At 40.3% G+C, this 12402-nt stretch overlaps 1 protein-coding gene across 1 annotated transcript in view; it reads left to right on the top strand.

Annotated features, from left to right (window-relative positions):
* Positions 1-12402, top strand: part of cacna1ib (calcium voltage-gated channel subunit alpha1 Ib) — a 156584-nt gene that overhangs the window by 71915 nt on the left and 72267 nt on the right. Inside the window, exons 11-15 of the mRNA XM_074686023.1 lie at positions 937-1054; positions 1267-1422; positions 3562-3649; positions 6311-6477; positions 12253-12323. Coding sequence (XP_074542124.1) covers positions 937-1054; positions 1267-1422; positions 3562-3649; positions 6311-6477; positions 12253-12323 — 600 coding nt within the window. The remainder of the gene's footprint in view (positions 1-936; positions 1055-1266; positions 1423-3561; positions 3650-6310; positions 6478-12252; positions 12324-12402) is intronic.

Genomic DNA, 12402 nt, shown 5'->3' with positions numbered 1-12402 from the left:
CAGTGTGTCGCAGCTACTATTAACCCTGAGTGCAAAATAATGAGCATGCACTTGAGGATCTTGATAGAGTTTAACAAGCACACACTTAAAGAAGAGGGGACACATAACTAGCAGGCATTTATAGATACTCAAGGGCTGAAACAGGAGTACTCTGTCAGCCTTGAAGGTGTCGGGGAACTTCAGTTCAACCTTCTTTTCCTCACTTACAGGTTTACTTCTTTCCAGAGAACTCCTAGAACATTTTTTGTAAGCTCTTGTGAGAATAAAGGACCCTGAACATAGTATAAGCAACATGCAAGGGATTAATTTGGATTCGATAAAACCACGACTTGTGCATGCAGAGTGCAAGTACACATTTTTTTCTAAAGAAGAAACTCAATTTCAATTGTAAGGTTAATATCCTGGCATTACTACTTCCAATGCTAGATAGTGCAGAAATGTTTCACTTCTACATCTGTCAGTTTGACCCATTCAGTCTTTGATTTTGCTGTTTACTGTGCAGCGACAACAAGACCTCCAGGGTGGAGTCAATCCTTTGCAACCAGGCACTGCAAGTTCAGTCTTATTCAACCATTGCTTTTATGGCTTTATTTAGAGAGGTGGATAGAGCAAAAAACAGTGTGAGAGTGGGGAGTGACATGTGGAAAAGAAGGCCCAAGTTGGAGTCAAACTCCAGAGCTAGCCTCATGAGGCACAACCCAACCACCAGACATTACCAGTGACTCACATGGCTGGTTTCCAAAAGCAACATGCATAAAATCTAAAACAACTCAGACCACTTGAAGCATAAATCATCCATTGCCACCCATGTTTCCTCAGTACATTACTTAGTGTTTATCATATTTTAAAAACCTGCAAAGACACAGTTGTCGTTTGTATTTTGAATACCACACATTTTAAGTTAAAACAATCAAAGTCTGTGTTTTTGTGTTGCAGTATACTGGGAATGCACATCTTTGGCTGCAAGTTCAGTCTCAAGACAGAGACTGGCGACACTGTACCAGACAGGAAGAACTTTGACTCTCTGCTTTGGGCCATCGTCACTGTTTTCCAGGTAATCCACATTTGACTGTGTGATAAACCCCAGCAAACGTCCCTGTTCTTTCTTTCTTAACTTCAACAGTGTCAGCACATGACACACCTATTGCAAATGAATTGGAAATATTCTGAACCGGTATGCAAAACTTTATAGGATGTAATAACTGTGTAGTTAACTGGCTAATTAACAAGTTAGGTAAATTATTCCTCCCTCTGTTATTCCCACAGATTTTGACGCAGGAGGACTGGAATGCAGTTTTGTACAACGGCATGGCTGCCACGTCCCCAGTTGCTGCTCTCTACTTTGTTGCCCTCATGACCTTTGGAAATTATGTCCTCTTTAACCTGCTGGTGGCCATCTTGGTTGAAGGATTCCAAGCAGAGGTAAGAGAGGGATTGCCAAATGGCTTTAGGAATGTAAGCTTGTTCTCCATGTCTGTACATTTAGAGAGATGGTGTTTTACAAATGATCCATGGCATCATCTCTTTTCCAGCTAAATTGCAAATGAACAAGCTGTTAGCTTTACTTGTAATACAGTACTGGAATAGATTAAACACAGCCCTAAAGTTGATGCCACAACTTTTTCTGTGGACTCCTTTTAACTTTCAAACTTTGTCCTTCTTTGTTTGGCATGTCATCAATCCATCTTTCTGTAATGCGCAAAGCATCCTCCTCAGTGGACAGATGACATTCATCTGTCTATGCTTCTGAAGACTAAAGACTATAACCTTTGGCGGTGACCTTAACAGCTTAAAGAGAGGGTATTTTGCCATCCTAAGGCTTTATACTGTCCATCTGGTTCCCCAATAGTAGCTCCACATGATTTACTGCTCAAACAAAGGGTAGAAAACTGTTAAAAAAAGAGGGAAAAAACATGCAGGTGCCAAACCTTTCACCTTTCATCAGAATACCATCACGTCAGTCAGCTTGAAGAAAAGCTGCACATGTAAACACAGCTAACAGAATTTTTTTGTTAATAAGTTAATGCATTCGTTACTTATTTGTATTTACAGCTAAGATGAGTCTCTCTTCTCTAGTTTTAGGAGTTCAGTGAAGATCCAGTCACATTTGAGGGTTTGATTTTTTTCTGAAATAAAAAGCTTCCAAATAATCTCAGGTATAGCACAGCACAAAGAGATTTCTGAATAGTCTCACTGTGAGAAGTATTTCACAGCCACGGTATGTGCTAACCTTTTGAACCCCCCTTTTAAACAGTTTGCTTAAAAATTGTGCTCTTCTTGTTCTCAGAGTATCATTTCAGTCAGAACAGAAAAGGTCAAACACTGAACACAGAGTACTGAAATGAGCAGACTTGCTCTTCCCTGTAATTGTACACCTTGTGACAACCTTAAAACCAGTTTAAACGATGTATTACCATTTTTGACACCTTCACTTAAAGCCCCTTTCATTTAACTAAGTAATGACATCGCTGTCAATAGGACAATCAGTACGTCTACAGTGTGATATTACCTTTTTTGAACATTCCCTTAACCATGCTGAGAAATCTATTTCCAAATCTGTATTAACCCTTAAAATGTATTCATAACAATGTTACCATATATCAAAAATACATTAATTGATATAGTGAGTGTCTTAATACTCTATGTTCATACTCAACATCACTCTATCATATGTTCAAGCTTATGTGTGCAATAAGCCAACATGTCCAGTAAATGGCATGAAATCCAGTGAGTGACACTAAATTAGGTTTTAAAGGATATAAAATACTGCCTGTGCAGGAAAAATGATAATTAAAATGTGGATGGCAGCTATGATACCTCCGAGTGGCTGTAACAGCAGATAATAAGGGTGCATTAAACACAAGAGTATAATTTTGTAAAGCTGTCGATCTCAGTGGAAAACACTGGAAAATGAAGCTGTCAATCTGCCATCAGCTGTCAAACTCCCAGATGGATTGTCGGAAAAATTGTAGAGCGGTTGAGTAACTCAGCTGAGGTTTCATACACGGATCAGAGCATTATCATATTCATGTAGTATGTGGTTATGATTTGTGTGTCAGAGGGGAAACACTGAAGTAAATCCTGGGGAATATGATTGATCATTTTTAAATGCCAAAAAAAAAAATACAGCCCTTAGTATTTAACTTAGTATCTCTCACATCTTTCCCCCTGACGTCTTTTCCCTCTCAGGCTCCACTCATCCACATTGCAACTACCAGTACGAGTACACACAAGGGATTTTTGACCTGATTTACTCCAGATTTTCTCATAGTGAATAAATGTGGAAATCCGGTTCTTGAGGGGTTACCAGAGTACTGTGTCAGAGCTTTGGGAGTGTTTTTTTTTTTCTTTTAGATTTAATCTCTTTTTTCCAAGGACAGAGACATGTGCCATCTGGATAACCTCAGCCTCTGTTTTTGGGAGGAATAAGTCTGTATTTCAACTGAAGCCAAACAGTCAACTATGCTCAGCCTTGAGTTTAAATCTGTCTTCTCCTTGAAAGCCAGGATCCCTCTAATCCCCTGTGATTTCATCTTCGCCTCTTGCTCTTGTTTTCCTTAGGGGGATGCCAATCGTTCTTGTTCGGATGATGACCGTTCCTCCTCCAACTATGATGAAAGTGAGAAACACGACTCCATAAAATTGTCTGGTAAGCTGATGGCATCAAACCTTATTTTCAGCAGACATTATCAATCAAAAGCATCTAAAAGTCAAGGACATGCAATCAGGAGGTGAAAGGCTTTAAACTTGACAAACCAAGTCTCAAAATGACCCCTCAGTGTTCATCCTTAATAGGTTTGATACTGAGAGCCTCATGATGCTCAGAGGTCAACACCTTAGGCCAGGCGAAGTGACTACATCGAATAAAGCTATGAAGCCCCGACACTGAATAAGCAGTTTCTTACTCATTCTTCTTCAGTCAGTCTTTGGGAGGCACAGGACATCAGTAGGACTTGCCTTGATTCTGCAAAGTTGTGTTTTTTAGTGGAAACAAAGGGGGGCAAAGTTCATTGTTTAAAGGTTGTTTTAAGAGAGGCCAGAAATGTCTGATTTTTTTTCTCCACTGAAATAACCTTATTTGTTTAAACTAGTAAATATCTATGTCTCTTTGACACTCTTTTTTTTACCCTACAATGTTAACACTGGTTAGATCTGCAGTAATTTTTAGATTTAATTTACAAATTGTGAAATGACTTAAATTCTTCATCTTGCTCTATGCTACTTGAAATTCGAAGAGAGACACCATTCTATCTTACAGGTCAACTCTGATAGTCCAATGTCCACTGCATATAACTGGGATGTTACCAACATCACTTGTTGGTTTCCGATGGGGTGTTGTGGAGGCAAGACATGGTGGTCACTTCATAATAATGATGATTCTAACTAACTTCTGCGTAATCTGGCAAAGAGTTTGAGGCCTTGTCAGCTGGCAAACATCAACAAATAATTTTTTTGTCACACCAATGCAAGACCAAAACTATATCGAGTGCCAGGCTGTAAAAGTGTTAAATTCTTTTGCAATTCTAACATGGGCTCCCATGGGGCGTTCTTAGATTTTGGAAACAATCTAAAGTACTTCATTTTTTAAAATCATTATTTTAAAACTAGACATACCAGGAGTCGGGATGTCTGAATGACTGAATTTGGAAATATTCAGAAAGTTGAAGCAAACGAATGACTACAATATCTATGCCTCTGGCATTTTGGAGAACATTAACCTCACCATAAAAAGTGTTTTTAAGATTTAAGCTAAACCCCAGATTTTGCCCGGTTTCGTCTTATAATTCCAATCCCCATTAAAACCATGATTCAAAACACAGAATTTTCCATTCAGGCCAAACCAGAACAACATGCCCAGCAATCTGCTTGCATCTTAAATTTCAGCCAGCAGTCTTTGTTTTTGTTAGAGCTTATTCAATGTGCTCAACCCTGAGAAAACCAAAGTAAGACCAAGCTGTGTGCCAGAGGCTTACAAACTTGCTAAAACTCACAGAATAGATAGTCGTATTGTAATATGACTGAGCTCTATCTTTATCCAGAGCTCACAATGAATCCATTCCTGCCATACAGCCTTCATCTAAACAGCACAGTTCAGAGAGGATTAAACACGAGTTGAGACACTTGTTTGCAGTGTGAGTGGGATTCTGCTATGTGATCTCTGCTGTGCAGAGCAAGCGTTCTTTATGCATGGAAATAACACAAGGTTTTTGTCGGTCGGTTCACTCATAAGCACAGAGGTGGTACCTTTGGTTCTTTTCCTTTACCTTTTGTTTATGTGGGAAGTGAGCTTTGATTCCTCTACCTCGCTCTGAATTTTTGACCTTTATCTCTCTTTTTGTCTCAAGAAGCTAAAGAAGTGAACCGTGGGTAAAATATTATTTTTTCCACATACGACAGGGAATAGTTCAACCAAAAAACACATCATAGCAAAGGTTAGGTGAATGTGTTCATTTGTATCGCTTTGTTTGTGCTCAGCAGAGCTCCATAGTTTTTGACCAAAGACTTTCTAGAAGTTTCCAGTGGTTCAGTGGATTAGTGCTCAGCGAAAATATTGAGCCACCACTTCCTTATTTCCTTAGTCATGCCAACATAGCTGACCTTTTCTTGTGGCTGAAACTTCACTGTTGGTTGTGGTTGATATTCCTTTTCTTCACCTGCAAATATCTCTCAAGAAGAGAATAAATTGATGAAGGCGTAAAGTTTATTCTAATACACTTAACAGCAGGTCAATTATAAACTTTATTTCAAGGTTTTTTTTTTTAGGACTAAGGCCTTTTGAGACATTCATCCAGAAATGTTAAAAACTGCAGTTCCTTGAGATTTCTCTTGGGGCTTGCTGCAGAAAAACTGGAAACCACATAAACACCAATTCAAAAAGACAATACAGCATATATAAACATGTTAACAGCGTGGTTCAAAAAGTGGTCAGGGTCTAAGTACCTTATCATTCAATCAACATGCATTGTGCAGGCTTGAATTTTTTTTTTAGAACTCTTTATATTTTGAGTTATTAAACATAAAACCAACAGGCAGTTATCCTGTAGCTGTCTTTAAAGAGGCTAAAAGCCGTTTTTAGTGGCTGTGATAAACTTGGCATTTCCATCCTTGGTATGAAAACCATTGCTGTGAATTGCTAGGGTGTTTACATGCACCTACCTGCATACCTCTCTGTATAGTAAGACCATACTGCCTTGGAGGTAGACAAATGATGTTAAACAGTGTAAGAATGTTTTCTAACCAAAAATAACCAAGAAAGGAGATGTGTTGCATGTAAACAAATAAATGGCTAATTCTCTTCAATTTTCTCAAGACCCAAGGATTTGCACACTTACGCCCAATGGACACCTGGAGCTTGGTGTTCTCTCAGGGCCCAGGGGGTCCTACTCATCAGAAAGGCAGAGCTTCACCTTCGAGTCCAGGAAGAGCAGTGTGATGAGTGTGGGCAAGAGCAGCCTGGAGAGACGCTCCCTCTCACTGGTACGTATCAGCCAACATCAAGCTTGAGGATCTTATCACTGTACACCTGATCATTACCTTGGATAGATGCTTTTGATAAAGCTATTTTCTGTGATCCTTTTCTGAGACAAGGGTTATATCGGAATTGAGCTCATATGAAATTTGTGATTTGCGGGCAGCCCAGAAGTGGCCTTCTTCGCCAGTTTGTTAAAAGGCAACTCCGGTTTTTGACACCTGGACCTTATTTATAGGTGTGTGCATGCTCATATACTCACTCAGACAAACATTGTGCAGCTCGGAGTCCTTCAGAAGTTATTTAGATCTTACCGATTTTAGCCGCATTTAGCGGGGGCCATGGCAAGGGAGCTTCAGCGCGGGACATAGTCTCTGCAAAATCGCTCATCGGCAGTGTTATCATAAAGTCAGCTCGTCTACAGTCTTCAGACTACGACTTCAAGTTTGACGGTTGTCCTTACCGGTTTGAGCCTGAGTACACGGAGAGAGACAAAGAGCTGGCTCGACAACAACAAACAGGAACACGTCCACGACTCAATGCAAACTGATGATGTGCTTGTGGACAGTGTTCGCCTATGGCAACAGAAGGGGAGTGTGTTTGTGATAACGATGGATAGTGATGGATGAAAAAATATAGCCGAAATGAGCGATTTTGCAGAGATTATGTCCCGCATTGAAGCTCCCTTGCCGTGGCCCCAGCTAAGTGTGGCTAAAATCGGTTGGATCTAAATAACTTCTGAAGGACTCCGAGCTGCACAATGTTTGTCTGAGTGAGTATATGAGCATGCACACACCTATAAATAAGGTCCAGGTGTCAAAAAACCGGAGTTGCCCTTTAAGTGTCTTCCTGTCAGGAGCAGAGATGCTGCTGCCCAAACAGACTATTCTAGAGAAGATGGCAGATGCCACCACAGAGTCAAAGAAGACTTCAGAAAAGCCCCCTCTACACCCAAAGACCAGGGTCTCCCAGGCAGAAACAGTCTGCTTTGTTCTGTCTTGTAATGAGCGTTTGAATTGGCTGACCACTTCAGTTTATTATTAATGTGGACACCCAGGTAATTATAAGATTCTGTAACCTCAATATCTCTTCCTTGGATGTTCCCCAGTGTAGGAGGAGGGAGCTTGCTTCTTTGGAAGTCCACAACCAGCTCTTTGGCATTGCTTGCATTGAGCTGGAGGTAATTCCTTTGGCACCAAACTACAAAATCCTGGGGCAGTTCTCTGTACTCCCTGTTGTCCCCCGGGTGATGATGCCAACAATGGCAGAGCTCTCTGTGTGGTAGCTGAAGTCTGCAGTGTAGAGGTTGAGCAGGAACCGACTGTTTCCAGTTTCCTTGGGGGCCTGTGCTGCAGATGTCCCAATGTCCCTCTTATCTGGTATCAAAAGCTACCACAAAGAGATGGGTTTTGTGTATGACCACTTCAGATTATTTTGAGGAAGAAAGGCCTTTATCTGGATTTGTCAGAAATGAGCAGGTTAAGTTTTCCAGATTTTCTCCAGACCGTAATGAGTCCTCCATCACTTATGACACAGCCTTTCAACAGATACATGAAAATCAGACTGCTAAACTGTTGGTGATCTTGCTAAGCGGCAAACTGCAACATAAATCCACCCGGGCCAGGAACTTGTAAAAACCAGAAGTAACTTAAAATACTGAATTGCAAATCCTATTGGACTTAAGTTTACAGTTGTGTATGCCAGTAATGCAGCTGAAATATGTTCTATTCAATAAACATAAATTGTAATCACAGTGTCCCAGTGTAGAGACAAAAGAAAAGTATGCTAAAGAGAGTATCATGCTTTTTAGGGTTTATGCTGTTCATCTGGTAACTCCTTAGAGGTGTTACGTGATTTAAGGCTGAAACGATCCCTATTTATATCACACTAGTGTTTAAGAAAGCCCTTAGTTCAGGCTCTGTCCCAAATGCTTTATTTTGCAGATGTCAATCTTAGGCCCTCTGCTCCTTACGTGATGACCTTATCCAGCAAGTCTTGAGCTATTTCAAAATAAACTGTTTTGAGCAGATTACAGACTGATCCAAGGATTTCTACAACTTTACAATAGTATGCTGTTTGAAAATTTGAACGTGAAACAAAGGCATCACATGACAGTGAGATGTTGAAGGGAACACAGAGGAGTGTAAACGAAAGATGGAAGAGGATAAAATTTAATTCTAGTGAGGCTTTCACTTGAGAGGTTATGATGTTAAACACAGTGGGCGTGGGAGATCCACTTCTCTGTGATGTCTCTTACTCTGCTCTCTGAGTGCTCCAGGCTAATTGGTACAAGAAGGCACCATTCACATCACTCAGAGCAAAAGTATCACATAAATCAGCATCAGGCAAGCTCATGATAAATTTTCATGATTTCAAGTGAAGTTTTCTGAAGTTTTATCAGCAGCTCATGTTTCTTTTCCTTCTCTTTGATGAAGTCACACTTGAATTCTGAATCTCTTTATCTGTCTGGTGGGTGGTTTGTTTGTTCTGCTGTCTTGAACAGTTCATCTAGCACTGCTGATCAGGCTCAGATAAAAGTCAGGGTGACTGATGCTTCGCTCCCTCTTCTTGCTGCACAATGGCATTTTCTTTATCAGTCTAATTGGTGTCTTGCCTTATTGGGAGTGAAATCAAATGTGTGTTGTATAAACAATTTTTGGGGGCAATGCTACATAGTGCAGTGAGGATCTACTTTTAACTTATAAAACAAACAGAAGTGGGAAGTACATTTATTCAAAATTTTTATAAGGTCAATTGAGGTAAAAGTGTTATATTGTTTTTTTTAATACAAAGTAAGGTACATCAGCATGTACAATTGCTTAAAAAGTCAAATAAGCAGAAGAGTATACCTTTCATAAGTCACCATTTAACAGGGTAACATTTTAAGCTGTCACACCTTCCAAAAAATGATAAGAGCAGCCAATGTGCATGGACATTAATCTATGCAGTGTAAGACAGAGGCTGTGATATAAAGACTTGATGTGACGACAGCTCTGCCATGTTTTGTGCTTTAGCCAGCTGTGCAGCAGTGAACCTCCCAAAAAACGGGGGAAAAGCAAGTTATCTGAACAAAACAAAACAAATTAAAAAACTGAAATTTTATATCTTACAAAGGACCTTTTTTTTCTACCTTAAATCTCCCACTTCATCTTCTTTCTTGACCACAACACCGGGATCCGTAAAATGTGTTTTCAGTGTAGTATTTATCCTCAGTTTAGAGTCAGCAAAATTGTACCCAGACAGAAATCAATAGCACTTTAAAACACAATAAGCAGCATTCAGTATCTGGAAGAAAAGCTGTTTGCTCAGCAACACATTGCATTAGCTCACAGATACAGGGGAATATGCGGATAAACATTAGATGGTCTCATCCAATTCTCCCCCTTTGAATGACACTTTTGTATAGGAGGACAGTTGCTGTAGTTGCAGCGTGTTTAGAGACTGACTACATGACAAACAGTCCATTAGTACCAGCTGCTGTCTGTGGTTTATGCTGTACGGTGTGGAACAAATTCTCCTGACAGTCATATTGGCTGTGTAAAACACACACACAAACACACACAAACACACACACACACACACACACACACACACACACACACACACACACACACACACACACACACACACACACACACACACACACACACACACACACGACTCTTAATATTCCTCTTGAGTGATCCGCAGTGCAGTTTCTGTGAGGACTGAGGTGTTATTTAACAGCCAGAGTCCGAGCTTCAATTCAGTTACTATAGAGACGGATGCATGGTTTCTCTGGTAGATTTGTGATCGCTGACATGTATGTTTCTACGGATAAAACATGTAATTAGGTCTGTCATGCTGAGAGGATTAAACATGCGGACACAAACAGAACTGGTAATGTTCCTCATGGGTGTTACCGGCACTTAGGGATTTACTTATTATACCTGATGACAGTTTGCTTGCACTAGAGTTTCTGTGAAGCAGTTCATACTCCATATGAAGAGCCATTTACTTATTGAATGTATCTGCTAAAGTAACAATCTTTTATGTATCACTATATCTGTATGCTTCCATATTACAAGTTCTGCAAGGGCATGTACTACCAGGTGATCACTTTTCTTGAGGGTCAAAAAACGTCCTGCACATACTTTCTTTTGTACAACCTATCCCAGATTTATTTTAAAAATCGCATTAAAGAATCTGGGAAGAGTTCCTGGTTGGTTTTAAAAGAGACTGAAATTAATACTGAAGCTTCTATTTGACCTACAAAAGCAATCCCATCAGCAACAAGACTAGGGGTGCGTCTCAAAGCTCCAGAGTTTCATCCTCCCTTACTCCACTTGCGTTGTTCACTTGCGTCTTAGTCTCTCCCACCAGAGATGCATGGGAGAAGCGCAAGGAAATGAAGAGAGAAGAGAGTAATTGAAGAGATTTGTTTTTAGAGCAACAGCACATCCTTTCCTCTGGGGCATCACAGGAAGCGACATGTTTCAGTGATGACTACATCATCTGATCACCACTGGATCTGTCAGTCAGCCCTAAAAGCTGTTTGTTTGTCTGTGCACTGTAATCGTAACTCTGGTAAACAGTAACAGAGCTTTGTCTGTTCCTTTGACCTGTTTAAGAAACATACATGAAGAAAAACCTGCTTTCTGTTTATTCTGTGTTCTGTTTAGAAACATACAGATCACTTTACTGGTAAAATGTGTCAATATTAGAATATTTATTAATTATTTAGCCTTTATCTAGAGCACTAGATCTGATCGTGAACTCAGAAAATTATTAATATAATCTAGTTTATTGTGTCTCAGGAAGATTCTCCTGTGATAGAAGGGTCCTATCACAAGGTTTAAGGCAGAAATTACCCCTACAGCAGTGATTTTGTGCAGCAGAAGCCCAGAGCAGCCGCACCAAACACCCCCTCCCTGCTCGTCTGCCAGTTCATGCAGACCGATATCAGATTTTTGTCGGTAGGAGTCTGTTTATTTGTGTTTTTGGTCAAGTAAAAATTGGCCCCGTCTGAGTGCAGAGGAAACCGGCAGACAAGCAGGGAGGGGGTCTTTGGTGCGTGCGCTCTGGGCTTCTGCTGCACAAAAACACTGCTGTAGGGGTAATTTCTGCCCTAAACCTTATGATAGGACCCAACTTGTTCCATCCCGGAGTATCACTTTAAGGTCACAAAAAACACTTTTTATTCCCAAATTTATGACCATTTCTGAACGATCCTCATTGACAGTTTTCAGTTCTTCTTTTCTCTCTCATTAAACTCTGTTGTGCTTGTGAAGCCACCTCTCGTGTTTCCTCGATCATAACTCCTCCCATCAGTCTCCTCCCTTCTCCCTACTCTGTCCTCCTAGCAAAATTATTGCTTTGGGACAGCCTTCAAAATGGCAACTCAGAAAGTACTTTTGGTGCCACAGAGGAGAGAGGAGACTTCCGTTTATCACTCTGAGATGCACCCTAAGTATTTTTTACAAGCAAGCTGTTTATGTCTGAAATGCCATTTTGGCTAGTGTCAGATGGGGTGATCCACTACATGTTACTGAGTCTTTCTAGAGGCTCTCAAGCTTTCAGCATTTGAATAGTTTCTGTTTTGACATCAGGGCAGTGAATCCACGTTGATTTGCATCATATCTTCAACCTCTTCATGATCCCTTCTTTCCTACTTGAAATTAAGCTCAGTGGCCATATCCCAAGAATGTCAACAATATTCCCCCCTTGTTTTATCCAGCTATGTGGTTCTTAGTTTGTGTTCCACTGGTTACAGTTTGATAATCAGTGCTTAATGTATGTTCCAGCGTCATGGTCGCAGCTCCAACTACCATAACTGGGGGCGTCCTTTCCATCCACAGTCTGCTTGGAGCCGCAGGTAAACTGACATTTATGTTCATTGAATTAGCATTGATTTTTAACAGATATAGTATCACGTATCATACTTTTCTGATTTT

The sequence above is a fragment of the Halichoeres trimaculatus genome, unplaced genomic scaffold, assembly GCF_033239565.1.
Source record: "Halichoeres trimaculatus isolate MK-OKI-2021-1 unplaced genomic scaffold, fHalTri1.1 fHalTri1_scaffold_2, whole genome shotgun sequence".
Lineage (NCBI taxonomy): Eukaryota > Metazoa > Chordata > Actinopteri > Labriformes > Labridae > Halichoeres > Halichoeres trimaculatus.
Note: the sequence above shows the minus strand (reverse complement) of the source record. Positions and strands in the feature narration are given on the sequence as shown.